The following is a 26,731-nucleotide window of genomic DNA, read 5'->3' on the forward strand; positions in this document are numbered from 1 at the left end:
AATAAATAAATAAATAAAATCTTTAAAAAAATAAAAAATGAACCTTGCAAATTGGTCTTGAAGTCAGGATATGAACAAAAGCAACCTTAGAAGTTATTCCTTACCCATCAAAGTCTCTTACCTCTTGGCTTTCCTAAAGACAAAAAACCGAAATGGCAATGGGGCTTTTATAAGCAATAAACCATATTACTGATGTAAAGTAAGTTTAACGTATTTTTGAAGACAAGCAAGAGCCACACAGACCCCTCCCCCTGAAAGGGTCAGCTTTCACATTTCCTGCTTGGATCAATACATTTGGTATGTATGAAAAGTAATCAGGTTACACTGACAGATGGCCTCCAGGATTTATAACTTGCTCTTAGAATGAATGCCTGGCTCGTTCTGCCTTCAGCAGCAACCCTTGATAACAGGGTCAGTTAGTGACGTTCAAGATTTCCAGGTCCCCTTCTCATGTGCTCACAGGTGCTGTGCTTCTCTTAAGCTGTGAAGGAAGAAATGTCAAGTCATTTGTTCCATAGTGATGCTTTAAAATTTATAGTTCAAGAAACTACCAAAAAGAAAAATCTTACCTTGCAGCCCTTCACCACCTTCTGCTCTTTGGGTGTATTTTCTCCAACACAGGAAGAAAAAAAAAAGAAATGGGGACATCTTTGTGACGAGCTTATTTGGCAGAGAACCTTTGGGCCTTAGCAAAATGGATGAGCAACATTGGTTTAGGTGGCTCCCCATACTTAGAGCAGACCCAGTTAAAGTTCATCCAGAGTACAGGTTGCCTATATCAGAGTCTCTTTAATCTGAAGAGAAATCTACCTGAATTTAAATACTTGAGCTTGAAACTCTTTCAGGGGATGAGAATTGTATGGAGAGGTTAATTTAGCCTTAGCCTGTGCATCTGCCCTTGCGCCTCAGAGGACTGGACCCCAGCAGAGAATTTGGCTCCTCAGCTATTGTTAAATGTGTTTGGCTAATCTGTAGCTCATAAAGTGTCATTTTACCTCATGGTTCCCACACCTGGTAATGACCAGGAAGGAGGAATTCCCATGGGGTTGTGTCCTGACCTCATTTTGTCTATCATTTAGCGCTCAAGAGCGGAGGTGGTTTCTATCATGTTTAATTATGAGTTGACTAGAACAGCTATAAAACGGTAATGACTATCATTACCAACCTAAACCTGCTTCAGAGGAATTAAAGTGTCTGCTTCCATTGCTAATCTCACTGGCCATCCCAACTCTACCAAATTGTTACCTACACAGCTTGCTGTGATCAGAGCACCTACCAGTTAAGAGAGTTAAAAAAACAAGTAGCTGTCATTTGGTCATCACCTTTCATTAATTTCATCTGGTTTGTTTTTGTTTTCTTTCCTGTTGGAATTGATATAGGTGGCTGATAGTCTAAGCTAATGAAGACAAAATACCTAGCACAAGGCACAAACAGCAGACAACTGTCTCTCCTTGAAGAGGCTGATGATTGGGGCTGAGACTAGTATTATACTGACACCTTGTGGTTAATAGTAGCACCTGCTTTTAAAGTGAAAGGCCGTCGTTTTTTCTAACTGATTGAAATCACGTATTAAGAACATGAATGTATATAAGAGATTATGGAGCAAAATAATTTTGTCCAAAATAATTATTCAGACCAGTTTTTCAGATCCTATCAGAAAATCCCCAACAGAAGTTCTATAACCTCAAGTCCTGACCTTTCTCAGGGCAAAACGACAAGTCCCCACAATAGTCTGAATTATATAAAATTGGGGTGGGGGGATTGTCTGTTTTACAATATCACACATTGTATTAAGTGACAGTCTCAGCTGTGAATGTACATCAGTGCAGCCAATAATGAAGTCCATTCTAAAATAACTGATATGCAACCATTAATCTTTCATGAATATGATGATCTTCAACTCAACTTAGGGCATTTGGGTGCCATAATAAGTATTAGCTGAGGTACAATGAATGGTGTTCCTTTTCCTTATGTTGAGTAACTCACAGAATATTTACACATGTGGTCTGACGATGAAATATTTTTCAAACTTCAAAGAACTAATATTCCACAGTTGAATGCAATTTTATTGAGTCAGGTAAGAACAGGATTGAAAGAAAGAGGCTTAAATGTCTCCATATAAAAATAATGAGAGACGGCTCCAAATTGTTCATGGTGTCCAAATTATCCTGCTGCTACAGATTAATTCTGGATACTCAGAAAATACCGTACTTGATACACACATAACCAGAAAATAAGACGGTCTTCGGGAACAGTATCACAGACTTTGGAGCCTTCGGTTCTCTTTTCCGTACGGAACGTGGTTGGTAAAGGGGCACAGTGTATGGTCCGGCAAATGTCATCATTGTGGCAGGAGCCCTTCCTTTTCAGGGTGACTTTTTACTTCCCAAACACTGTGCCACTTGTCCTCTTATTCTATCCTGCTATTGCTAGTCCCGATAGAAGCCTTCCAGCCAGAGGGAAAGACACCGATCCCCCTACTGCTCAGAACACACTAACTTGGCCCCTGAGCACTGCGTTTAACCTCAGTGAAACGAACGCATGAAGTCTGGTATTGGAGGGAAAGGCCAACCCCGGACCATACACACTAGGCCTGTACTTTCATCCCCAGCAAGAAAAAAGAGCATGGACGTCATCTGCACACGTGGGGGGGAGGGGTGGTCCTTCTGGACAGAGTCCTAGCTTAATTGTAGATAAGACCCCAAAATGGAAGGAGAGGATCAGAGAAGGAATGGGCAAGACAATTCAGAAGCAGAAGTCCAGACAAAGGAAGAGACCAAGAGAGGGTAACAACTGGCGCAGACTTTCTCGACAGTAGGAATAGCCCCGCCCCAGATCTGCTGTGAGTGTGCTCAAACCCCCCGATCTCAGCCAGGCCCGTAAAGGGGGCGCCGCTCTTCCTGCACTGCCCGCTGCTGGGACCTGGTCTTCCTGCGGAGCTTCACTCTGAGGCTTCTGACGGGTGGAAGTTGCTCAAACCACAGGAGCACTTGTCCTTCGGGATTACAACGTAGCTGACTCAGAAACGCGATGATGATCATGCTCTTCCTTGTCCAGGAAAAAAATAGTTCTTTTGGTAGCTTTTCAGCAAATTTTAGTTGAAGGGGCGTGAGCCAGGAGCTTTGACACATTTTCTCTGAGTTAGATCTTTTATTCAGTAGCTCGTAATCGCTTTCATCCTCTCTCTCCCTACACTGTTCAGATAGGCTGGGCACCCCACATACTTCATTGTATTCTACCCACCTTCCCCATTGAGAGAGAGAGAGATGAGAAACGTGTACAGAAATGGAGAAAGGTCCTACAGATTCCACACTAGCTTGCTGGATGGATATCTGGCTTTTGAATAATTCACACAGCAAACTATTTTCTAGGAATCTGGCACTTTATAAATAGACATTGATTAAATCTGTTGTATGAGTGAATGAGTGAGCAAAGGAGGGAACACGCAAATGCCTGCACAACAGATCTCTTTTGTTTGTTTCCTAAAATGTGTTATGCTTTGGGCCTGTATGTAAAAATTTATTTCATATATATTCATAGGTCGCCATGGTTTATGTGCTTGCTTGGATATATTTTAGGAACTGATTGTGGTGCCAATTTGTAGTCTAAATTTAAAGTGAATTATTCATTGCTTCAACAAACCACAAGAGAAGCGGTGGTTATTTTCATTCAGTTATAGCTGTCCAGGGGCAAACACACAGAAGCAATTTGACCATCCATTACTGTATGCATGTATTGTTTACAGGCATAATATATAACCAGCACTGGAAGAAAGACGTTCTGTATTACACAGGAAGTTGTACGTTTATATATTTACAGAGCATTAGGAAGTGTTCGTGTTATTCAGGGACCTAAGGAAAACATGGACTTCATTTAGAATACTCTCTGCATACATTGTGGATAAAAGTTTCTTTTCTCCAGCTTTTTATTATTCTTTGAGCTTAAATATTCAAATAAATATGTGTTTCACTTGGAGAAAATTTGGTCCAGTTGAACTGCCTTTGTCAAAATGGCTTCTATTCTCCAAGCGTTTTCAAGGGGCCGCTCCCGTGTGGCACTAGGCCATCCAGGTGCTGGCCTGATGCACACAGGGCGGTGCTCCCGAAACGTACTCACAGCTCTTCGAGGGAAGCAAATGACAATGTAGATATGGACAGTCTTTTGCAAGGAAAAAAATTTGAGTTCTAATTAAGATAATAATTTACTTTATTCATGAAACTTGAGATTAAGTTAAAAGCTGTTCCTTTTAAGTTAGACTATTCTAGAATGGAGCAAAGTAAATGTTCTTTAAACAAGGCCTCTGACAAGAAATAATTGTTAATTTAAAAGAAATTTTTTTTAATCTAGTTGACACACAATGTTACATTAGCTTCAGGTGTACAACGTAGTGATTCAACTTCTCTATAGGTTATGCTCTGTTCACACAAATGTGGCTACCATCCATCACCAGACAATGTTATTACAATACCACTGACTATATTCCCTATGCTCTGCCTTTTATTCCTGTGACTTATTCATCCCATAACTGGAAGTCTGTATCTCCCAGGATAATCATTAATTTTTAATATACTGCTCTATTTTTCAAAATCTGTAACTCTTTAGATATTTCACAGAACCCATATGACCATTTTCATTTAGAAGATTTGTCACTGGAACAAGGAGCATGCAGTAGCCCCCACAGAGAGGGAGTCTCCTCTAAGGGCTAAGACGACAGTTTTGGAGTCAGAAATGACTGGACTCATGTCTTCACCCTGCCACTTAGCATCTGTGACATCTTGGGAGGACATTATTAATGTCTCTGCCATTCAACTTTCTTGTCTGAAAAATGGGGATGAGCCGGGCCTTCTTCACAGTCTGGTAGCAGTAATTAAATGAGGAAAGCATTTAGCAAGAGTCCCGGGACATGCCAGGTACTAAAATGTACTAGGTACAGCTATTATGCTTAATTTGTACTTTTTAATAAATAGGTCTTACTTGCTTCTGGTGATGGATTCTTAGCACACACTTTCATCTGTTCATTTGAAAATGTACTTATGGAGCACTCACAGAAGCTCAGTGAAAGCTGGCCCTGAAAATAGTCACATAGTCACAATAGATAACTGTTCTGAAGGTGAATATAAAGACATTCTTTTTCATTAATTGGACCAGCCTTCAATCTTCTCAAAGAGAGGTAGATTTGGGAGCTAGGGAGATAGGTGGGGAAGATGTGAACTGCATTTTTTGAAAGCTATAATAAATGCTTTACACTCCTCTGGAAAAAAAATCCAAATAAGCATTTGCCATGGAATGCATGGGATCTTATTTTATTTGAAGACCTTAAGAATCTATCCCCAAACATATCAAAATAAGCTACCCATTGCCTCAAGCACTGTACGTTTTTAGGTGAAGAAAACAAAGGCCTAGACAACAGAGGGGACTTGGCCAGAGGCAGGTGTCCAGGCGAGCCCAGCATATCCTGCACACACCTCCCTGACTCTGCTCAGAGCCTCCCTCCTGACACGCACTCATTACAAGACTCTGTCACTTCATGTGAGAAGTTTCAAAACACACTGGTCTCTCTGCAGGAGGACGAAGCACCCCGCGCCCATGTTCCCTCGTCTGCAGGACTGACGGACTCCATCAGCTCGTACCACTTCCTGCTCCCACCATGGGACCCCTGGGGAGCATGCTGAGCAGTGGGCAAGTGCAGGTGGTCCTGTGGGGCAGTTTGGCAACTGTCGCCACTTTCTTCCTCATCAGCTTCCTCGTTTTTCTGTGCTCCAGTTGTGACAGGTGAGAGCCAAGGTGTATCCACTGGAACCCTAAAATAACCCGTTCCCTGTACCCAGAAGATTCTTCACGTGAGAAGCATGTAGGAATCCCACTACATGGACATTCACAGAAACCCCTGTGTTAAAATTAACTTCTCAGCTAGCATCCCAGGACACTTTTTTGAGTCTGAATGAAAATCCATATCTGATTCTGCTGAGGTGCAACTGGAAGAAACCTCACGTACAAAACTTCCCAGAATGAAATTCTTGCCGTTCCTTTGAGCACATCCTTGTTGAAATGAATGTTGTCTTTTCCCATCTATGGACATTTGGAAATCTAAGTCTAATGTGTGTTAAAGGTACTCTTTTTGCTGCCCCTTGAAAGTTACTGCGAAGTATTGCTGTTACATGGTTTGAAAGGATCATTTTATTAAAGACTGGTAATCTGGACCTACTGTTTCTTAAGAAACAGATGAATTTTCCTATGAGATGAGTTGTATAAGAAATAATCTTGTCTTTTTTTAGAGTTATACTTCTCCTCCACCCCCCAATGTCTCCGTCATATAAAATGTACTCCCCCAAAAGAGATCTTTGCTCAGGAGCAATGTTCTTCCTAACAGGAAGTAATTTCCCAGGTGCTCCAACACTGTGAGGGTACCGGCAGGCTCCGGGTGGGTTGGTGCAGACCAGCCAGCCCTCTTCCAGACTCCCCTCTGTAACTTCAGCAGAGACCCTGAGGTCTCTGTCAAGAGGGGGGAAAGTCAGATTCTCTGGACCAAGTAGCCTTCTCATCCCTGCCCAGTTTGGACCTGGGCTCTGCAGCTGGGTCTGAGTCTGATCAGGAAGATGGCAGGCAGAAGAGTTGGCTGCCCCGCACTTGGGAGGGCCTGCCTGTAATTATTTACACTCGCACTAGGTGTCACTGTTGCCTCGTACATACGTGGGAAATGTAGTCTCTAGTACTGATGGCTTTCTTTAGACCGTCCTGAGTAAAAATAAATTCTATTTTTATTCGATGGACTTTTCCATAGACTGGAAGTACATATGACTCATCCTGAGAGCATGTATCCTTCCCGACGTGCCAAAATTTGTATTTTCTTTCATTATTTTCCCAGTCCCATGGCAGTGTGCAGTCAACTTAGCAAAGATTCTGAATTAAGACAAATGAAGAGCAGAGAATTGTCTGGATTTTCTTTAAAAAAAAAAAAAAAGGCAGAATCCTTTCTAGTATTCTAGATATGAACAGTTTCTACTCAGGAACGTGCCTCAGTCCTCTTGTTGTAAACTTGTATTTTCTACTCTGGGAGAAAGGGGAGAGCCAGAGAAGTGACTGGTCTCATGCTGTGACTTGACCCCCTCAGACCCTGACGCCTGCAAAGGAGTGATGGAGCCACTGTCCAGCTTTTGCTTCCTTGGCAAAATAAACCAGGATCTTAAAGGAGAGACTTAAACGTTGATAAATACTAGGATAGAAAGGGGAGTGTATGTTTGATTTTAGATGGCATGTTTCATATTACAGCAATGTTTTATCTTTACATTTCAGAGAGAAGAAGCCGAGGCAGCAGAGTGGGGACCATGAGAACCTGATGAACGTGGTGAGCCCATGTGCACATGTCTGTGTGTGTTTTAAAACATCCGCCGCTTATCTAAGCACTGTGTCCACAAGCTGCCGAGCTGAAGGAAACCGAGGGAAAGAACCCAGCAGAGTTAGCTGGCCTCCGAGGCTGTGCCCTCTCCCTAGGATTGTTACTCAGCATGCCTAGAGGCCTGTGCAATTAGCCGGGTTGGTTGGGAGGGTTTCTGAAATGGATACAATCATGCTGCTGCCAGAGAGATTCTTCAAGAGCTCCAGCCTACCTGCTACCGCAGGGACGCAGGGATGCCTCTGCCCAGCTCCAGCCCTGTAGCTGTTTGCTAGGGCTGCATAACCAACCGTGGGGCGTAAGCAACACATGTATTGTCTTGGAGTTCTGGAGGTTAGAAATGGAGATCAAGGTGTCCGCAGGGCTGGTTCTTCCAAGAGCTTGGAGGGCGAGTCTGTTCAGGCCCTTCTCGCTTCCGGTGGTTTGCCGGCGATCTTTGTTGCTCCTCGGTGCCTTCACTGTCACGTGCTGTTCTCCCTGTGTCTCCCCACGCGGTCTCTGCATGTTTCTGTGCAAGCTTCCCTGTTTTAGAAGGACTCCAGTGTGACCTCATCTTACGGAGCTAGGGCCCAGCTGGGTTTCCTCGGCCCTCCTTTCTTACGGGCCCGGTCAAGCCCCTCAGATCCCCCCTGGTGAGGAGCAGCCTGAGCGTCCTGGTCCTGCCTTGTTCTCTCCACTCAGGTGGTGCCCTCACCTGGCTGAGCAATTCTAGCAGCGGGGGGGAGGGGGCCACCCCATAGTGGCGGGGCTGACGGCATCCAGCTTGCTTGAGCCCCATGGCAGTGTGAAAACAGAGAAGTGTTTCCAGTCCCTGAAGGAATTTCTCAAGATCAGGGAAAAACTGCTTTGGGGGAGAGGGTGTGAAACATGTAGCCAGCAGACAGAGGCAGAGCCCCAGGAGGGGTCCCCACTCCCAGTCTCCCGCCCTACGGATGGGTGGGACTCGTGGATCCCCAGCAGCAGACAGGAAGTTGTCGGGGCTTCTCTCCCCCGGGGAGCCCCTGGGGTTTCCTAGCCTCCTTCTCTGTGCCTAAACACACACACACACACACACACACACACACACACACACGCACGCGCGCGCGCGCACCTCCCCCACTGCTGTTCTGGGTTCTCAGCACCACCTCTCCCTTTACCCTTTTCCCGCCTCTGGTCGTCAGCCCCACTTCTCAGCTGCACCCCGCACCTCTGTTAGCACAGATTGCTGCCGTGGTGGCGTCAGAGGGTGGTGGGGGGCCGCTCCACTGTCGCTCCTCCCACACGTAGGTCCCAGGCTCCGACTTTCTTCACCACCCACCATGCTCCTTGGCGCCAGATGGAAGGTGAGGTTAGGGCAAAAGAAAGGGCTTCCATCTTTGTGCTCCATCCCATGTCCTTCCCGAGCAGCAGTTCTCAAGGGTGGCCTGCCCTGCTGGCAAGCCCCCTGCTGTGTGATTCTGCGGGAGGCTCATGTTGCAGAGCCACCGTGGGAGACCTTGAAGACCTGCTCATTCACCCCAGGTCAGCAGCAGCCCTGGGGGAGACAGAAGAGAGTGGCAGGCGGGTGAACAGAAGACGGAGACTCTCCTTCAGAACCCCACAGCCTCTCTTGTGCAGATGTGCACACGAGAGCACTAGAGCACACATGTTCACATGGGCACTGATTGGGAGCTCACACACACAGCCTGTCCACCCAGCTCTCTTTAAGAGCTTCCCTCTCAGCTTTTAAATCTTGTTCAACTTGCAGATTCGCCATTTAGGCCAAAGCAGCCCCTGCCGTCAGCCTCACCTCTCTGCCCCCTGATCCCAGCTCGTCTACATCCCGGCGCCCTCCTGAGCCCCAGAGGAGCCACGACTAAATCCTAGCCTAAAACGATCCCGAGGCACGGGGCATCCGGGAGTCTGCACCTGGCGCTTCAGAGAGAGAGGGAGGCTCACTCCCGACTCCTCTGTGGGCCCTCTGTCCTGGAAGCCGAGAGCAGACGTGGTGGCCAAGACTGATTATGCTACTTCAGCAGGGTTGGGTTGTGATGCTGTCATGAGCCTGCCTGGGGCCTTCCCCCTTCACCCCTGACTCCTGTTCAGGTGGGACCCTTCTGTGCTATGAGCCTCTGTGCCATACGTTCCTGGCACCCTAATGCAATGACCCACCTCCTGGCACTCTTCAGTCAGGAGCAGCATTACGCCAACACAGCAGACTCGCAGGAAGGGTTCATGACACAGCGTGAACTATTTACTATTATTATTTGGTTCCCAGTAAGAAGTCAGAGAATTTATGAAGCCAACTGGCCAAGCTTCTGGAGCTGTTTATATCAGAACTTTCCATGTGGACTCCTAGAACATGGTCCAGGTGTGGCGTCCGGGGTCATGCACGCTGTGTGTCCTGTGAGAAGGATGTGGGAACAGGTCGCATTAGCAGTGATTCAGGCCGCCACAAGGAGCCAGCTGGGCATTTAAAGAAACACGTGAACTACCAACTTCCTTTGTGACTGCATGTAGCTATAGCTCAGCCTGGCATCTCATTCCATGTCCTATCTCCACATTCGAGCCCAGTAGAAAAACCTTCGAGGCTGTTCTTCCCTCCAGGCATCCTGAATTTGTGACAGTAAGTTTGCAAACCTGCTGGTTAACATATGGCTGTTCTTGTGAGTCCTGAAGCAGAGACCTGGCTGGTTATGAAGTAGTCTCAGAAATCAATGACCTTCTCATCTTCGGCCAGACTGCAGTCTCTTCCCTTCAGATGGCGTGTTTTTCCTGGCCTGGCATGCCTTTAAGAACAGCATCTTATAGCACCTGTGGTACAATGAGCCCAGCACTGGGGCTCTTGGTCCCCTTTCCACCTTGAGCTCAGGGGACTGATCACTCATGCCCACTTGTAGACCACCAGGTAGAAAGCCCTGCAGATGGTCTTGGAAGATTCCCAAGGTCCTGAAGAGTCTAGGACAACTCTGTCCAGGAGGGCTGTGCAGCATGACAGATGTGTTTCTGTCCCTGCTCCAATGCAATGACCCCCCAGCCACTGATAGCTGCTGAGCATTCCAGATGTGACCAGGACAGCAGAGCAACTCCAGTTTGCTTAGTATCACTGAGTTTGAGCGGAGTTGGGTTTCTGTTGTTGCTGTTTTCGTTTTTAGACAAAGCCAGGGCTACTGTCCTCTGCCTACAGTCTGATTCTTCATGTGGTGTTTGCTTCGCAGCCTTCCGACAAGGAGATGTTCAGCCATTCGGTAACTAGCCTGGCCACAGACGTACCTGCCAGCAGCGAGCACAATGGGATCCTCACCAATGGCGACAGTAGGTTCTGCGAAGGGACCAGCTTTCCACGCAGGCCTCATCACCTGAGACAGAAGTCATCTCAAAATCCGTAGCTCAAAACCTAGGCAATGTGTTCCTGCTCACTCTTAGTATTCCTACCAGTTTTAGCACAGATAAGCTCATTTGGATGAAAAGCTAGTATTTATTAATTGGTCTCTCTGTGCCATTGCTCTAAGATTTGTATACTAACTCATCCTTACAACTACCCAGTAAGATTACTGTTGTTAGTAGTAGTATTACTCTCTGTAAGAGAGCTCTCGTACAACTTACAGGTGAAGAAACAGTGGCACATTGCTGCTTCAACCAGTTACCACAAACCCAATGGAGCCTCAGAGCAACAGAGCAACAGAAATGTATTAACTCAAAGCCCTAAAGTCAAGAGTACCAGCAGCGCTCCATTTCCTCCTCAAGGCTCTAGGGGGAATCCATTTCCTTCCCGTTTCAGCTTCTTGAGGCCGCCTGCATTTCTTGACTGCTAGCCTTTCCCTCCATCTCCCCCTCTCCCCCCAACTCTCCCGCCTCCTCTGTCACTTAAAAGGACGCTCATGATTACATTGGGCCCCCCTGGGTAACTCAGGCCGCTCTCCTATCTCAGGGTCAGCTGATCGTTCATCTGCACCTCTGGGATGATTAAGGACACATATAGTGGTACCTACCACTGGGTTAGACACGGGCCTGGGCTCCAGGGGTCTCAGGGAATCCCAGTCGAGTCAGTAAAAAAAAAAAAAAGATTAAAAATCTTGTTATAAACACATACATACATACACATATCAGGACTATACATAATATGTAAGTACTATATATTGTATAAAAAGTATATAAGATAAATACATGCATGAATGTAGATACATATTTAAGTACACATTTATACATATGTACTTACACTTTTTATACTTCTATACAAAGACTGTAAAATGGAGCGACAGTCATTTAATCACTGTTTGCTACAATGTTAAGTATCAGAAGGGTGGGGCTAGGCTTTGTTGATGTATCTCCAGCACTTTAATGGTCTCTGGCACATAGTAGGCACTCAAAAAGCATTTGATAAAGGGATGACTGAATGGTTTCCCACAGTGCATTTCAGTGGAAATCTAAGAATTTCACATTTGATTTTCCAATTTGTGGTAGAACTGGTAAGGGGAAGGGGCAGCGAGATGGAAGGAAGCCCTGTAAAGAGGCATGGGCGTACTGTCCCTTTGTACTTATGGTTGAGGGTACACTTTTGCCCCACTGTGTCCGTCATGTCTGCCAAACAAAAGTGACCATTGAAAGGGGGATGGTTACAGTTATTCCCTCCAAATGGGAGGCGGCCAGTAAGGCCGGGGAGGGTGGCCACCATGCGTGTCCCCCCCCCCCTTTGGTGCCCAGCGTCTCACGGAGTCAGACCTCTGGTCGCATTAGACACACTGCTCCTTAAGCAACTCATCAACAAGCAATCCCATCAATAAGCAATGAAAGTAACTGTGAACCAAATTTATAGCCAAGTCAGTTTATTAAATGTTTGTATTGGAAAGATGTAATAGCTGGCTTTAGTTTCAACTGTGGTTGAAATAGCAACAATCATATCATCTGTAATTTGCAGTTTAGAGTCAAATAAAAAGCAAGCACCTTGATTTAACTTAACTTTGCATTATCCATCACTGTAATAATTATTTAAGGAATTGTCTTTCTCAATTTTTCATACTTCTGCCGCTTTAGTTCTTTCAGAAGACAGTACTCTGACCTGCATGCAACATTATGAGGAGGTCCAGACCTCAGCTTCGGATCTGCTGGACTCCCAGGACAGCACGGGGAAGCCAAAATGTCATCAGAGCCGGGAACTGCCCAGAATTCCCCCTGACAGCGCAGTGGACACGATCCTCAACGCGAGGAGCGTGGACGGGGTCCAGGGCCTGGGGACGGAAGGGCCGTATGAAGTGCTCAAGGATAGTTCCTCCCAAGAAAATATGGTGGAAGACTGCTTGTATGAAACTGTGAAAGAAATCAGGGAGGTGGCAGCAGCCATGAACCCAGGGAAGGGCCACAGCAGCAGGTCAAAGTCGACTTCTGCTCTGAAAGAGCTTCCCGGGCCCCAAGCCCCCCAAGTGGACTTTGCTGAATATGCATCAGTGGACAGAAACAAAAAGTGTCGACAGAGCGTTAATGCAGAGACTGTTCTTGGAAATTCTTGCGATCTGGAAGAGGAAGCCCCACCACCTGTCCCCGTTAAACTTCTGGATGAAAATGAAAACCTTCAGGAGAAGGAAGAGAGCCAGAGAGCAGAGGAAGGAGCCACAGAGGGGACCAGCGAAACCAACAAGGTGGGCTCCCATGGTTGTCTTTCATGTGCTTTTGTCATGATTGGGAATCTAGCTCCCCCTGGGGCTTTTACTGGCACATTGTTCTGGGAAATATACACAAACACTTTCAGGTTCGTTGAATGATGAAAGCTGTTTTAGCATAAGCTGTGTTTGACTTTTTCCCCCCTCCAAATAATAAAATACAGAAAATTCATGCTTGTAGAATATTTCTCTGTTGGCACCTAACTTGGATATTTTCCAGTTTTCACATCGTGTCTAATCAGGGCCAAGTATTATTTTCTTCATTTTGAAGATCAGGAATTAAATGGAGACTAGACTTTTTGCCACACATTTAGCCTCTTCTGTTCATTGCTGCTCAAGCAGAAGGGTGATCCTTACCCTTCCGGGATCCCAGAAACCAGAGCACAGGAATACACACGGAGAGAACAGACTCAACAGGTGCCACTGGTGGTATCTGATTCTATGCAGACTTTTATATAAATCAAGTAAAAGATTTTATTTTGTGACAATTTCAAAACAATAGCCTATAACTCTTTAAGTTTAGATATTCAACAAAGCTCTGAAATATATTAACAATGCCCGAGCCTTCTGTTTCTGGTCACCTGACGTAGGAGTCACAACAGCCTGAAATTCACATCTCCTGCAGTCAGGATCTCCTTGGAATTTAACTAGGACCAGTCTTCTTATGCAACTACTATCTGATTTCTGTTCTCTACACAGGAAAAAGCAAGGTTCTCATCTCAGGTTTTGGTAGGAAGGATAAGTAGGTCAGTCAATAGTAGCCTTAAAAAGGATCCGGAGTTCATGATCAAAACGTGAATCCTGGCTATGGTTATATGGGTTATCCCAAGTAAGTCATTCTTTGGGGTATTCTCTGAATGCATTTCAACTTTTCATATTACCCATGAAATCAGCTATTGAGAGCCTCAATACAGGTGTGTATGAACCGAGTCATAAAATGCAAAAATGCAGTCTAACGTTTTGCCCTTCATATAACCAAAGATAATTAATGTAAAGTTTGTTGTGTCTAAAGCAGTTAAGGCTTTTTTACTTATAAGTACCTGAAAGATAAGAAGGCCAGTTGTCTAACCACTACTAGTGGTATCTCCAGATATCATATTAGAGTCTGGAAATACCCATCTGGGAATCAGATTACCTTTCTATAGTAATACAAGAATGATAACCCATCACATCCCTTATAAACAATCCTAATTTTAAGCAATTCAGAGAACTTGAAACATTTAATATTCATTCATTTTTTTCATTCATTCACAAGAAGATTTTAGTGAGCACCACCCATATGCCACACAGCCTTCTAGGTGCTGAGAATACACTGGTGACCAAAACATATAATTGAACAAAAATTCCTGCCCCCCGTAGAGCTTACATTTTAGTGGGGGGAGAGAGAGACATAAATATGCACATAAGTGTATGGTATTTTCGAAGGTTTTAAGGTTTATAGGGAAAAATTAGAACAGAATAATGATTAGGAAAGTAGAGTGGGAGTATAACTGTGAATCAGTGGTCAGGGTACGCCCACTGTGAAGAGGGCATCTGAATGAAATGTTCAAGGAGATGAGAAAGTTGGGGCAGAGCAGATGGAGCGGGGGAAGGGGCAGTGTGAAGGTGCCCGGCCGCCCAGGGAAGAGGAGGGGACAGGTGTAGCTGGAGAGGGAAGAGCAGGAGAAGTAGTAGAAAGGTAACCGGGGGCCCAATCCCGTGTGGCCTCGGCTCGTAATCTGCATTAAAAAGGGGTCATTAGAAAATCTTGAGCAGAAGAATGGATTACTCTAGGTTTGGAAAAGATCGCTCTGACTGTAGGGTAAAATTCAACTGTCAAGGGTAGGAGCAAGGAGACCAATCAGGTGGCCATTCTCACAAACCAGACAAGAGAGGATGGTGGCTTGGAACAAGGCAGAAGTAATGGGAGATGCTAAACTAGAGCCAGGAATTCTGTCGGTGGACCAGATGTGTAATGAAAGGAGAAGATAATGATGAGTCCCAGGTTTGGCCTGAGCCACCGGAAAGATGGCATCACCCTTAACTGAAATGGAGAGGACTGCAGGCAGGCAAGTTTTTGGAGAAGACCGGGTATGCAGTGCTAGACGTGTTTTGTTTGAGACTCATGCTGGATATCTGAGTAGAAGCAGCAGAGAGTAGCTTGACAAATGAGCAGCCTTATAAGAAAGGGCCTGGGCTGCTTTTGTACACTTGGAAGTCCTCAGCAAAAAGTTTTTCTTAAAGCTATGACACTGGATGAGGTCATTGGATGAGTGGAAATGGCATCTAGAAGAGTTCCCAGGGCACAGGTCTGGGAAAGAAAAGGAACCAGCAGAGGACACCAAAATAGGAAAGAAAAACAGGAAAGTTCCGTGTCCTGGAAGCCAAGTGAAGAAGGTTCAGGGACAGAGGAGTGGCCACTATGGCAAATACAGCGATGGATCAGAAAGTGAGGGCTGAGGATTGACCATCCTGTTGGTTACACGGTGGACACTGGTGTCCTTGGAGTGTCAGAGGCAGAAACTTGTCTGAAATGGAATGAGAGAGAGAATAGGAAGAGAAAAACTATGTGAGCGACTTTTTTAGACAACTCTTTCAGGAGGTTTTGCTATAAAGGGATGAGGCATTAGATGGAACTGGAAGAAGGGTTGTTTTGTTTTTAGAATCAGAGAAATAACAGCATGGTTTCACGTGGGTGGGAATGATTTTATAGTAAGGGAAAAGCTGATGATATAAACAAAATGGGAGACGTGCTGGAGCACATATTCACGAGCAGATGTGAGGGGGCAGGATCTCATGCATAAGAGGAGGGGGTCACTTTAAAGAGAGTTCTTTGGTGACAGGGAGGAAGGAAAATTCAAGAATGCAGAGATGGGGGCAGGGTGGGGTTCATGGACATGTCTTCTGATTTCTTCAGTTTTCTCAAGGTCACCAGCTAAGATTGAGGATGGGTTGAGAAGGTGTTGGGAGTCTGGGGAAAGAGAAGAAGGTGGGAAGTGGACAGCTAGGAGAGCAGGGACCGGGTGTCCTAGCAAGTGTGGTATGACAGGGAGCAGCATCAAGGACTCACCGGAGGGTTGAATTCACCAGTGATAAGAGCAGTGGGTATTTAATACTACGGGGTATTGAAAAACGTCACAGAGTAGATTTTTTTACAAGTGTTTATCCTCACTTGCTTCACATAATTTCTTTGTAGAAAAATTTCTTCCCTAGAAATCATTTGAAAACATCTTTATAGATAGATGTGTCAAAACACATGCAAAAGAAAGGTTGGATTACTGACTTCAAACTATACCTTCCCTTGCTTTCTGTTTGTTTTAACAGAGATTTAGTTCATTGTCGTACAAGTCCCGGGAGGAAGACCCAACTCTCACAGAGGAAGAGGTGAGTTTTGTTGCTTTTTAAAAAATAACCACAAAGCTCTAAAGAATAGAGTTTCTCTCCTTGCATAAATGACTGTCACATTATCCTTCTCTGAAAAAGCTAAAATACTCTCTTTGGCATATGTCTGGAGATCAGAGTTTGGGGAGCTGGGCTTTATAATGGTTCAGAGAGAGTGACTGGAAGATGGAAAGACAAGAAGGAAGACAGGTTGAACAGGTCACCTAAGAAACTAAGTAGGAAAGAAGCATCATAAAGGAAAAAAAAAAATAGAGAAGGGGAGAAAATAGAATGAGAAGAGAGAAATTTAACTATGAGAGCTTTAGTTGAGCTGTCTGGAAGATCACCTGTGAAGGAAATTAATCATGGGTTAGAAAATATAGGAAATTGGAACAGGTGGGTATAGGGAATTTAATCCAGCCTGGGAGATGGAGGAGGAAGGTTTTAATGAGAAATTTCAGAGGCCGAGAGCAGGTAACTCCAGGAAGTACAATTCCAGGCTGGCGCAAGAGTCAGACATAGTGGCCAACAGGAGAGAAATGTGTATTCTCCCAAGTCCCAGGCTAAAGACTCACCAGTTAGATGTCTTTTTTTTTTTCTTATGTTAATCACCATACATTACATCATTACTTTTTGATGTAGTGTTCCATGATTCATTGTTTGTGCATAACACCCAGTGCTCCACGCAGAATGTGCCCTCTTTAATACCCATCACCAGGCTAACCCATCCCCCCACCCTCCTCCCCTCTAGAACCCTCAGTTTGTTTTTCAGAGTCCATCGTCTCTCATGGTTCGTCTCCCCCTCCTACTTACTCCCCTTCATTCTTCCCCTCCTGCTATCGTCTTCTTTTTCTTTTTTCTTAACATATGTTGCATTGTTTCAGAAGTACAGATCTGTGATTCAACAGTCTTGCACAATTCACAGCGCTCACCATAGCACATACCCTACCCAATGTCTATCACCCAGCCACCCCATCCCTCCCACCCCCCACCACTCCAGCAACCCTCAATTTGTTTCGAGATTAAGAATTCCTCATATCAGTGAGGTCATATGATACATGTCTTTCTCTGATTGACTTATTTCACTCAGCATAACACCCTCCAGTTCCATCCACATCATTGCAAATGGCAAGATCTCATTCCTTTTGATGGCTGCATAATATTCCATTGTGTATATATACCACCTCTTCTTTATCCATTCATCTGCCGATGGACATCTTGGCTCTTTCCACAGTTTGGCTATTGTGGACATTGCTGCTATAAACATGGGGGTGCACGTACCCCCTTCGGATCCCTACATTTGTATCTTTGTGGTAAATACCCAATAGTGCAATTGCTGGATCGTATGGTGGCTCTATTTTCAACTGTTTGAGGAACCTCCATACTGTTTTCCAGAGTGGTTGCACCAGCTTGCATTCCCACCAACAGTGTAGGAGGGTTCCCCTTTCTCCACATCCCCGCCAACATCTGTCGTTTCCTGACTTGTTCATTTTAGCCATTCTGACTTGTGTGAGGTGGTATCTCATTGAGGTTTCGATTTGGATTTCCCTAATGCCGAGCGATGTTGAGCACTTTTTCATGTGCCTGTTGGCCATTTGGATGTCTTCTTTGGAAAAATGTCTGTTCATGTCTTTTGCCCATTTCGTGATTGGATTATTTGTTCTTTGGGTGTTGAGTTTGATAAGTTCTTTATAGATTTTGGATACTAGCCCTTTATCTGTCATTTGCAAATATTTTCTCCCATTCTGTCGGTTGTCTTTTGGTTTTGTGGACTGTTTCTTTTGCTGTACAAAAGCTTTTTATCTTGATGAAATCCCAATGGTTCATCTTTGCCCTGGCTTCCCTTGCCTTTGGCGATGTTTCTAGGAAGAAGTTGCTGCGGCTGAGGTCGAAGAGGTTGCTGCCTGTGTTCTCCTTTAGGATTTTGATGGACTCCTGTCTCACGTTTAGGTCTTTCAACCATTTGGAGTCTATTTTTGTGTGTGGTGTAAGGAAATGGTCCAGTTTCATTATTCTGCATGTGGCTGTCCAATTGTCCCAACATCATTTGTTGAAGAGACTGTCTTTTTGCCATTGGACATTCTTTCCTGCTTTGTCAAAGATGAGTTGACCATAGAGTTGAGCGTCCATTTCTGGGCTCTCTATTCTGTTCCATTGATCTATGTGTCTGTTTTTGTGCCAGTACTATACTGTCTTGATGATGACAGCTTTGTAATAGAGCTGGAAGTCGGAAATTGTGATGCCGCCAGCTTTGCTTTTCTTTTTCAACATTCCTCTGGCTATTTGGGGTCTCTTCTGGTTCCATACAAATTTTAGGATTATTTGTTCCATTTCTTTGAAAAAAGTGGATGGTATTTTGATGGGGATTGCATTGAATGTGTAGATTGCTCTAGGTAGCATTGACATCTTCACAATGTTGGTTCTCCCAGTCCATGAGCATGGAACGTTTTTCCATTTCTTTGTGTCTTCTTCAATTTCTTTCATGAGTATTTTATAGTTTTCTGAGTACAGATCCTTTGCCTCTTTGGTTAAATTTATTCCTAGGTATCTTATGGTTTTGGGTGCAATTGTAAATGGGATCGACTCCTTGATTTGTCTCTCTTCTGTCTTGTTGGTGTATAGGAATGCCACTGATTTCTGTGCATTGATTTTATATCCTGCTACTTTACTAAATTCCTGTATGAGTTCTAGCAGTTTTGGGGTGGAGTCTTTTGGGTTTTCCACATACAGTATCATATCATCTGCAAAGAGTGAGAGTTTGACTTCCTCTTTGCCGATTTGGATGCCTTTGATTTCTTTTTGTTTTCTGATTGCTGTGGCTAGGACTTCTAATACTATGTTGAATAGCAGTGGTGATAATGGACCTCCCTGCCGGGTTCCTGACCTTAGGGGAAAAGCTCTCAGCTTTTCCCCATTAAGAATGATGTTTGCTGTAGGTTTTTCATAGATGGCTTTTAGGATATTGAGGTATGTACCCTCTATCCCTATACTCTGAAGAGTTTTGATCAAGGATGCTGTACTTTGTCAAATGCTTTTTCTGCATCTATTGAGAGGATCATATGATTCTTGTTCTTTCTTTTCTTAATGTATTGTATCACGTTGATTAATTTGCAGATGTTAAACCAACCTTGCAGCCCAGGGATAAATCCCACTTGGTCATGGTGAATAATTCTTTTAATGTACTGTTGGATCCTATTGACTAGTTTTTTGGTGAGAATTTTTGCATCCATGTTCATCAAGGATATTGGTCTGTAATTCTCCTTTTTGATGGGGTCTTTGTCTGGTTTTGGGATCAAGGTAATGGTGGCCTCATAAAATGAGTCTGGAAGTTTTCCTTCCATTTCTATTTTTTGGAACAGTTTCAGGAGAATAGGTATTAATTCTTTAAATGTCTGATAGAATTCCCCTGGGAAGGCATCTGGCCCTGGGCTTTTGTTTGTTGGGAGATTTTTGATGACTGCTTCAATTTCCTTAGTGGTTATAGGTCTGTTCAGGTTTTCTACTTCTTCCTGGTTCGATTTTGGTAGTTGATACATCTCTAGGAATGCATCCATTTCTTCCAGGTTATCTAATTTGCTGGCATAGAGTTGCTCATAATATGTTCTTATAATTGTTTGTATTTCTTTGGTGTTGGTTGTGATCTCTCCTCTTTCATTCATGATTTTGTTGATTTGGGTCATTTCTCTTTTCTTTTTGATAAGTATGGCCAGGGGTTTATCAATCCTGTTAATTCTTTCAAGGAACCAGCTCCTAGTTTTGTTGATCTGTTCTACTGTTCTTTTGGTTTCTATTTCATTGCTTTCTGCTCTGATCTTTATTATTTCTCTTCTCCTGCTGGGTTTAGGCTTTATTTGCTGTTCTTTCTCCAGCTCCTTTAGGTGTAGGGTTAGGTTGTGTATTTGAGACCTTTCTTGTTTCTTGAGAAAGGCTTGTATTGCTATATACTTTCCTCTCAGGACTGCCTTTGCTGTATCCCAAAGATTTTGAACAGTTGCGTTTTCATTTTCATTGGTTTCCATGAATTTTTTTAAATTCTTCTTTAATTTCCTGGTTGACCCATTCATTCTTTAGTAGGATGCTCTTTAGCCTCCATGTATTTGAGTTCTTTCCGACTTTCCTCTTGTGATTGAGTTCTAGTTTCAAAGCATTGTGGTCTGAAAATATGCAGGAAAAAATCCCAGTCTTTTGGTACCGGTTGAGACCTGATTTGTGACCTAGGATGTGATCTATTCTGGAGAATGTTCCATGGGCACTAGAGAAGAATGTGTATTCCGTTGCTTTGGGATGGAATGTTCTGAATATGTCTGTGAAGTCCATTTGGTCCAGTGTGTCATTTAAAGTCTTTATTTCCTTGTTGCTCTTTTGCTTAGATGATCTGTCCGTTTCAGTCAGGGGGGGTATTAACGTCCCCCACTATTATTGTATTGTTGTCAATGTGTTTCTTTGCTTTTGTTATTAATTGCCTTATATAACTGGCTGCTCCCATGTTAGGGGCATAGATATTTACAATTGTTAGCTCTTCTTGTTGGATAGACCCTTAAGTAGGATATAGTGTCCTTCATCTCTTATTACAGTCTTTGTTTTAAAATCTAATTTGTCTGATAGGATTGCCACCCCAGCTTTCTTTTGGTGTCCATTAGTATGGTAAATGGTTTTCCACCCCCTCACTTTCAATGTGGGGGTGTCTTTGGATCTAAAATGAGTCTCTTGCAGACAGCATATTGATGGGTCTTGTTTTTTAATCCAATCTGATAGCCTGTGTCTTTTGATTGGGGCATTGAGCCCATTTACATTCAGGGTAACTATTGAAAGATATGAATTTAGTGCCATTGTATTGCCTGTAAGGTGACTGTTACTGTGTATTGTCTGTGTTCCTTTCTGATCTATGCTGCTTTTAGGCTCTCTTTTTGCTTAGAGGACCCCTTTCAATATTTCTTGTAGGGCTGGTTTCGTGTTTGCAAATTCCTTTAGTTTTTGTTTGTCCTGAAAGCTTTTTATCTCTCCTATTTTCATTGACAGCCTAGCTGGATATAGTATTCTTGGCTGCATATTTTTCTCGTTTAGTGCTCTGAAGATATCATGCCAGTCCTTTCTGGCCTGCCAGGTCTCTGTGGATAGGTCTGTTGCCAATCTAATGTTTCTACCATTGTAGGTTACATATCTCTTCTCCCGAGCTGCTTTCAGAATTTTCTCTTTGTCTCTGAGACTCGTAAGTTTTACTATTAGATGTTGGGGTGTTGATCTATTTTTATTGATTTTGAGAGAGGTTCTCTGTGCCTCCTGGATTTTGATGCCTGTTTCCTTCCCCACACTAGGGAAGTTCTCTGCTATAATTTGCTCCAATATACCTTCTGCCCCTCTCTCTCTTTCTTCTTCTTCTGGGATCCCAATTATTCTAATGTTGTTTTGTCTTATCATATCGCTTCTCTCTCAAATTCTGCCCTCGTGATCCTGTAGTTGTTTCTTTTTCTCAGCCTCTTTATTTTCCATCATTTGATCTTCTATATCGCTGATTCTCTCTTCTGTCTCATTTATCCTAGCAGTGAGTGCCCCCGTTTTTTATTGCACATCATTAATAGCCTTTTTGATTTCGACTTGGTTAGATTTTAGTTCTTTTATTTCTCCAGAAAGGAGAAATTTTCAAGCCCAGCTAGTATCTTTAAAGTCATGAATCTGAACTCTAGGTCCGACATCGTGCTAATGTCTGTATTCAGTAGGTCCCTGGCAGACGATACTACCTCTTGTTCTTTTTGCTGAGGTGATTTTTTTCGTCTTGTCATTTTGTCCAGAGGAGAATAGATGAATGAGAGAACAAAATGCTAACAGGTTAACAACGTCCCCAGCAAATATACTCTATACAAATCGGAAAAGACCTGAAACCAGGGAAAAGAAAGGGAAAGAAAGAAAAAAGAAAAAAAGAAAAAGATAAAAACAAAAACAGAACAATACAAAAAAACAGAATATGATCAAATATGATCAGGCTAGTGCATAGATCAGTGCCACACACTAGATTTGGGGCATATTTTGGTGTTAGAAAAAAGTGCCTCCTAAAATTTTAAAGGAAGAAAGACTTATACATGTACAAAATAAGGGTTGATACAATGAAGGATGGAAGATGACTGTAAAGATGAAAATTATAAAAGATTTTATAAAAGGAATTGATAAGAAGTTTGAAAAAAGAAAGAAGATTTAAAAAAAAGGGAGAGAATGTGATCAGGCAGGAGACTAGAACAAAGCCATACACTAGTGATTTAGGGTATATTTTGATCCATTAGAAGAAACTGTATCTCAAAATTTTAAAGAGAGGACAACTTATATATATATGCCAAAAATAAGGGTAACTACCATGAAGGGATAAAATGACTCTAAAAATGAAAAATAAAAAGTTTTTTTAAAAAAGGGATTGATAAGATGTTGGTTGAAAAAGGGAAAAAGAAAAATTAAAAAAAAAAGTTAAAAAAATTAACTTTGAAAAACTAATGACTCATGGTAAAAAAAAGCCATGAATTCTATGTGCAGTATTCCCCTAGCGCTGGAATTCTCCCATTCTCCTTGATCGGTAAACTTGGGTCTTGGCTTGCAGGCTCTTCGTGCTGATCTTCTGGGGCCTGTTGCCGTGGTTCCCAAATCAAATGTCTTTGCCAGAGGCGGAATTGCCCCGCCCTTGTCGGTCCTGGCTAAGCCATCTGCTCGGGTTTGCTCTCAGGACCTTTTGTTCCCTGCAAGCTCTCGGTACAGCTTTGGAGGAGTGAAAATGGTGGCCTCTCAATCTCCACCTCGAGAAGCTGAGAACTCGGGGCCCTGCTCTTCAGTGCGCCCCCAGAGAAAAGCAGTCACTCCCGTCTCTCTGGTCTCTGGCCGCACTGCGTGCTCACCTGGCCTGTGACCGAGCGTTTCTATCTCTGGCACCCGGCCCCGTGTGGAGTCTCCAAACCCAACAGATCCCTGCGTGCACTCCCGCGCTGCTCCTCCTGGGGGAGGAAGGGGAGTCTCCCCAGATCTGCCGCTTGCTGGGTCCTTGCTGGAGAAGCAGTGGCCGACTGGGCCGCAGATCACAGTTTATGGCCACCCCAAGCTGAGAGCCCACGCCTCGGCTCCGTCTCTGCAGCCGGCTTCCCCGCTCCGATACCTGGGAGCTCTGCCGCACTCAGGCATCCCCGGGCTTTCTGTGACCCCGAGGGTCCTGAGACCACACTGTCCCGCGAGGGTTCCACCCCCCGCTTAGCCACTGGAGCGATGTCCCTCCGCGGAGCCGACTTCTAAAAGTTCCGATTTTGTGCTCCGCGGCTCTAGCACTTGCCAGAAGCGGCCAACGGAGGCCCCCTCCCCCGCCGTCTATCCTCCCGAATATCGTCACAGATTCACTTCTCCGCACGTCCTACCTTCCAGAAAGTGGTCGCATTTCTGTTCAGAGAGTTGTTGCTATTCTTCTCTTCGATCTCCTGTTGAATTTGTAGGTGTTCAGAATGGTTTGATCCCTATGCGGCTGAATTCCTGAGACCAGACGAAATCCAGGTCTCCTACTCCTCCGCCATCTTGCTCCACCCCCACCGGTTAGATTTCTCAGTGACGCGTTAAACTTATACAATCCAGTATATACACACATATATATGTATATACACACACATGTAATATCAAGCTAGGCTCAGAGAGCTGAACACCTCATTTATCTAGCTGCATATAGCTTCTGTCTGGAATTCCTAGCATGATAAATTTGGTACATGTACAAAAATGACATACATATGCAGGTACGTCCCCTCCTATTGCACTTTGCATGGAGTATTAAAATAGGAAATAAACTACAATCCCACATTGGAAGTTCAAAGAGCAGAAGAGCTTTCTGTAGGTAATGTTGCCCACTTGCTTCTGTGTTTCCTGCCCCGAGGAAAGGACTTGCCATCTAGCCACCTGGTCGCACAAGCCAGAACCCTGGACATCATCCTAAACACCCCATTTCCTCACTGTCCGCAGCTCCCCTGGTTTCTCTCACTCTCTCCGTGGGCGCAGTGCACAACCCTCCCCAGACTAAGGCAGTGTGCCCTCCTGCCAGGCCTGTGGCCACTCCTTTGCTTTCTCCCAGACGTCTGTTGTCCACACTGCACCACAGCCCTCCCACCTGGGACAAGAGAGTAGAATATATGAGAGATCTGGAAACCAGTCCTTTAAAATATGTTGAGACAAGTAAAATTTTAAATTCCTTTTCTTCTAATCTTACATTGTTTGTGGTTTCAGAAAATAGGACTTAGGTATACTGATGAATTTTTAACATAGATTAAAAGAACCGTGATTCACATATAGTCATTTTAGGAAGATGTTTTAGAAAAAATAATTATGGAAGTCACTTATTTCTGTATTTATGTAATAGAATGTTAGTCCAGACTGGAAACTGAGATCTGAGTTTTCAGTACTATTATCCCAATTTAGCAGAATGATGGGGAAAAGGGTTGCTTATAGAAAGAGAAATGGGGAAAAGGTAGAGAGTAATTTATGAGAAGATAGTAACAATTTACAGCCTGAATAATAAAGATGAAAGATTTAAAAGAGAAAAACTGTGAAGCTAAATAGCAAGGGGGCTTGAAAGGAACCTATCTACAAAATAGAAGTAATAGTCCTAGAAGGCAAATACTCAAACAGAACATCGGAAGACTTGAGAATCTTCTATAAGTGTTAAAATTTACGACATCATCTGCACAGTAGGTTCCTGCCCAGAGATAATATGAAGTTGCAAGTTAATGAAAAGAGCCTGTAACTTTCTAAAAAGAATATAAAGGCCAAGAAAACCCAAGTAATTATAAAGAGTAGGGGCATTAATGGCAGGCATTGTGGGGAAGAGAGTTGAGGAGAGAAGCTGAAAGGGGCCAACCCCCATTGTTACAAGGTAGGAAAAGGTGTGTTTGTCCTTGATGTTCCCCCTGAAGGTGAAGAGTGTGTAGCTAGTATGCTGACTCCCCTTTTCACTGTCGTCTATGATTTACCACCATCTATTTGGACCACCTTTTAGATATTCAGTTCCATATGTTTGCACCTTACTAGGAAAAGCAGATGATTTACTTTAATTCTTCCTAATTTCAAAGAAATTCTAAATCCTCATTTCAAGAGTAATTTTTCCACTAAAATCTCTAAGGTGAGAATGTCAATTTAATAATTCCTAATATTAATACCCTAGTATTAAAAGGGTCAGAGCAACATGGCAAGAGTTTCCAAAGATTATTTCTTTAGCTCCAAATGTTTGGATTGTCAAAGCCTGGCAAAACAGAGCCCCCAGGCTGCAGTGGAAAGTTCTCATGCAAATGACCAGTTAGCGTGTGTGCGGCAGGCCTGTCTTGAGAAGCTTTTGAGGCCAGCTGGAAACTTCATCCACAGTATGTGAGATATGTGAAAGCAAGAGAATCTCTCTCCGCACTTGGGAAGCCAAGCATCTGTCAGGAGGCATGTTCATGTATTTCCTGGGTGTTTTGAATCAATCAGTCATTATGGCCAAGATAGAGGTAATGAAGGATATTTCTGCTTATTTCCAACCATGATTTCTAACAATAAAATAATAACCCTCAAAAAGATCTCTTAAAAAATCTCTTAATCAGTATGTTTAATCTATCATTACCAACGAGAATTAAATCCCTCTTGATAGTAGAGGTTATATGGGGTATATTAGCAAGACTGAGTAGGTGTGCCTGGAAAGTAGCCCACTCTTCCCATAGGAAAGAGTGCCCTGTAAGTTAGTTGTCTCCAAATTTCATTTCTGAGTTGGCTGGTTGCAAATAAGAATAAATTTTTCCCACTGAAGAAAACTTAGCCCTGTCTGTAAATGTCTATTTAACCAGTAATATGCGATGAAGTTGAAAACTAATGGAAAATGAGGCTTTTACAGATCTATGTGTATTGCCAACCAGAATCCAGGACCTACTTTTCAGACCACTTTGATACAGAAAGAGTGGGTCAGAGAGTCTAATTCGGTGGTTCTCATACTTTAGTGGGCATGCTGGGCCCCATGCCCCTGAGTTTCTGATTCAATACTTCTGGGTTGGAGCCCGAGGACTTAACCTTTCTAATAAATTCCCAGATCCTGCTGCTGCCAGTTCGAAGCCCACATTTTGCAAACCATTCATCTAACATATTTTCTGCCCTTGTTTCTTAAAGCAGCAGAGCTCTTTTTCAGGTGAAATAGCATTCTGATAATAGAAATCAGATAAAACGTGATATACTGTAGTCAGGTCCCGGGGGCCTCCTGAACTTCCTGTTCCACCTGCTCTCCTCACGCCCCTCAGAAGACCCAGAGAGAACCTGGTTTTCACGGAGTTGTGCCAATATGGCTGGTCTACTTGCAAAGTTGAAGATACCATATATAACTGTTCTCTAGAAGTAT

General features: G+C 43.7%; 1 protein-coding gene across 4 annotated transcripts in view; it reads left to right on the forward strand.

Moving 5' to 3' along the window:
- PAG1 (phosphoprotein membrane anchor with glycosphingolipid microdomains 1) overlaps nt 1–26,731 on the forward strand; it is a 144,824-nt gene that overhangs the window by 109,264 nt on the left and 8,829 nt on the right. For 3 of the 4 annotated variants that reach the window (XM_028112801.2, XM_028112809.2, XM_028112818.2), the window contains exons 4-8: nt 5,565–5,772; nt 7,294–7,345; nt 10,570–10,666; nt 12,386–12,987; nt 16,312–16,371. In XM_028112801.2, the coding sequence (XP_027968602.1) occupies nt 5,648–5,772; nt 7,294–7,345; nt 10,570–10,666; nt 12,386–12,987; nt 16,312–16,371 (936 nt within the window). In that variant the 5' untranslated portion in view covers nt 5,565–5,647. Of the gene's footprint in view, nt 1–5,564; nt 5,773–7,293; nt 7,346–9,119; nt 9,978–10,569; nt 10,667–12,385; nt 12,988–16,311; nt 16,372–26,731 lie in introns of those variants that run through there. The other variant, XM_028112829.2, reaches the window with a different exon arrangement.

The sequence above is a fragment of the Eumetopias jubatus genome, unplaced genomic scaffold (assembly GCF_037043125.1).
Source record: "Eumetopias jubatus isolate StellerSeaLion01/CBP00866 unplaced genomic scaffold, mEumJub1_p1.0 scaffold_4, whole genome shotgun sequence".
In the NCBI taxonomy this organism is placed as follows: domain Eukaryota; kingdom Metazoa; phylum Chordata; class Mammalia; order Carnivora; family Otariidae; genus Eumetopias; species Eumetopias jubatus.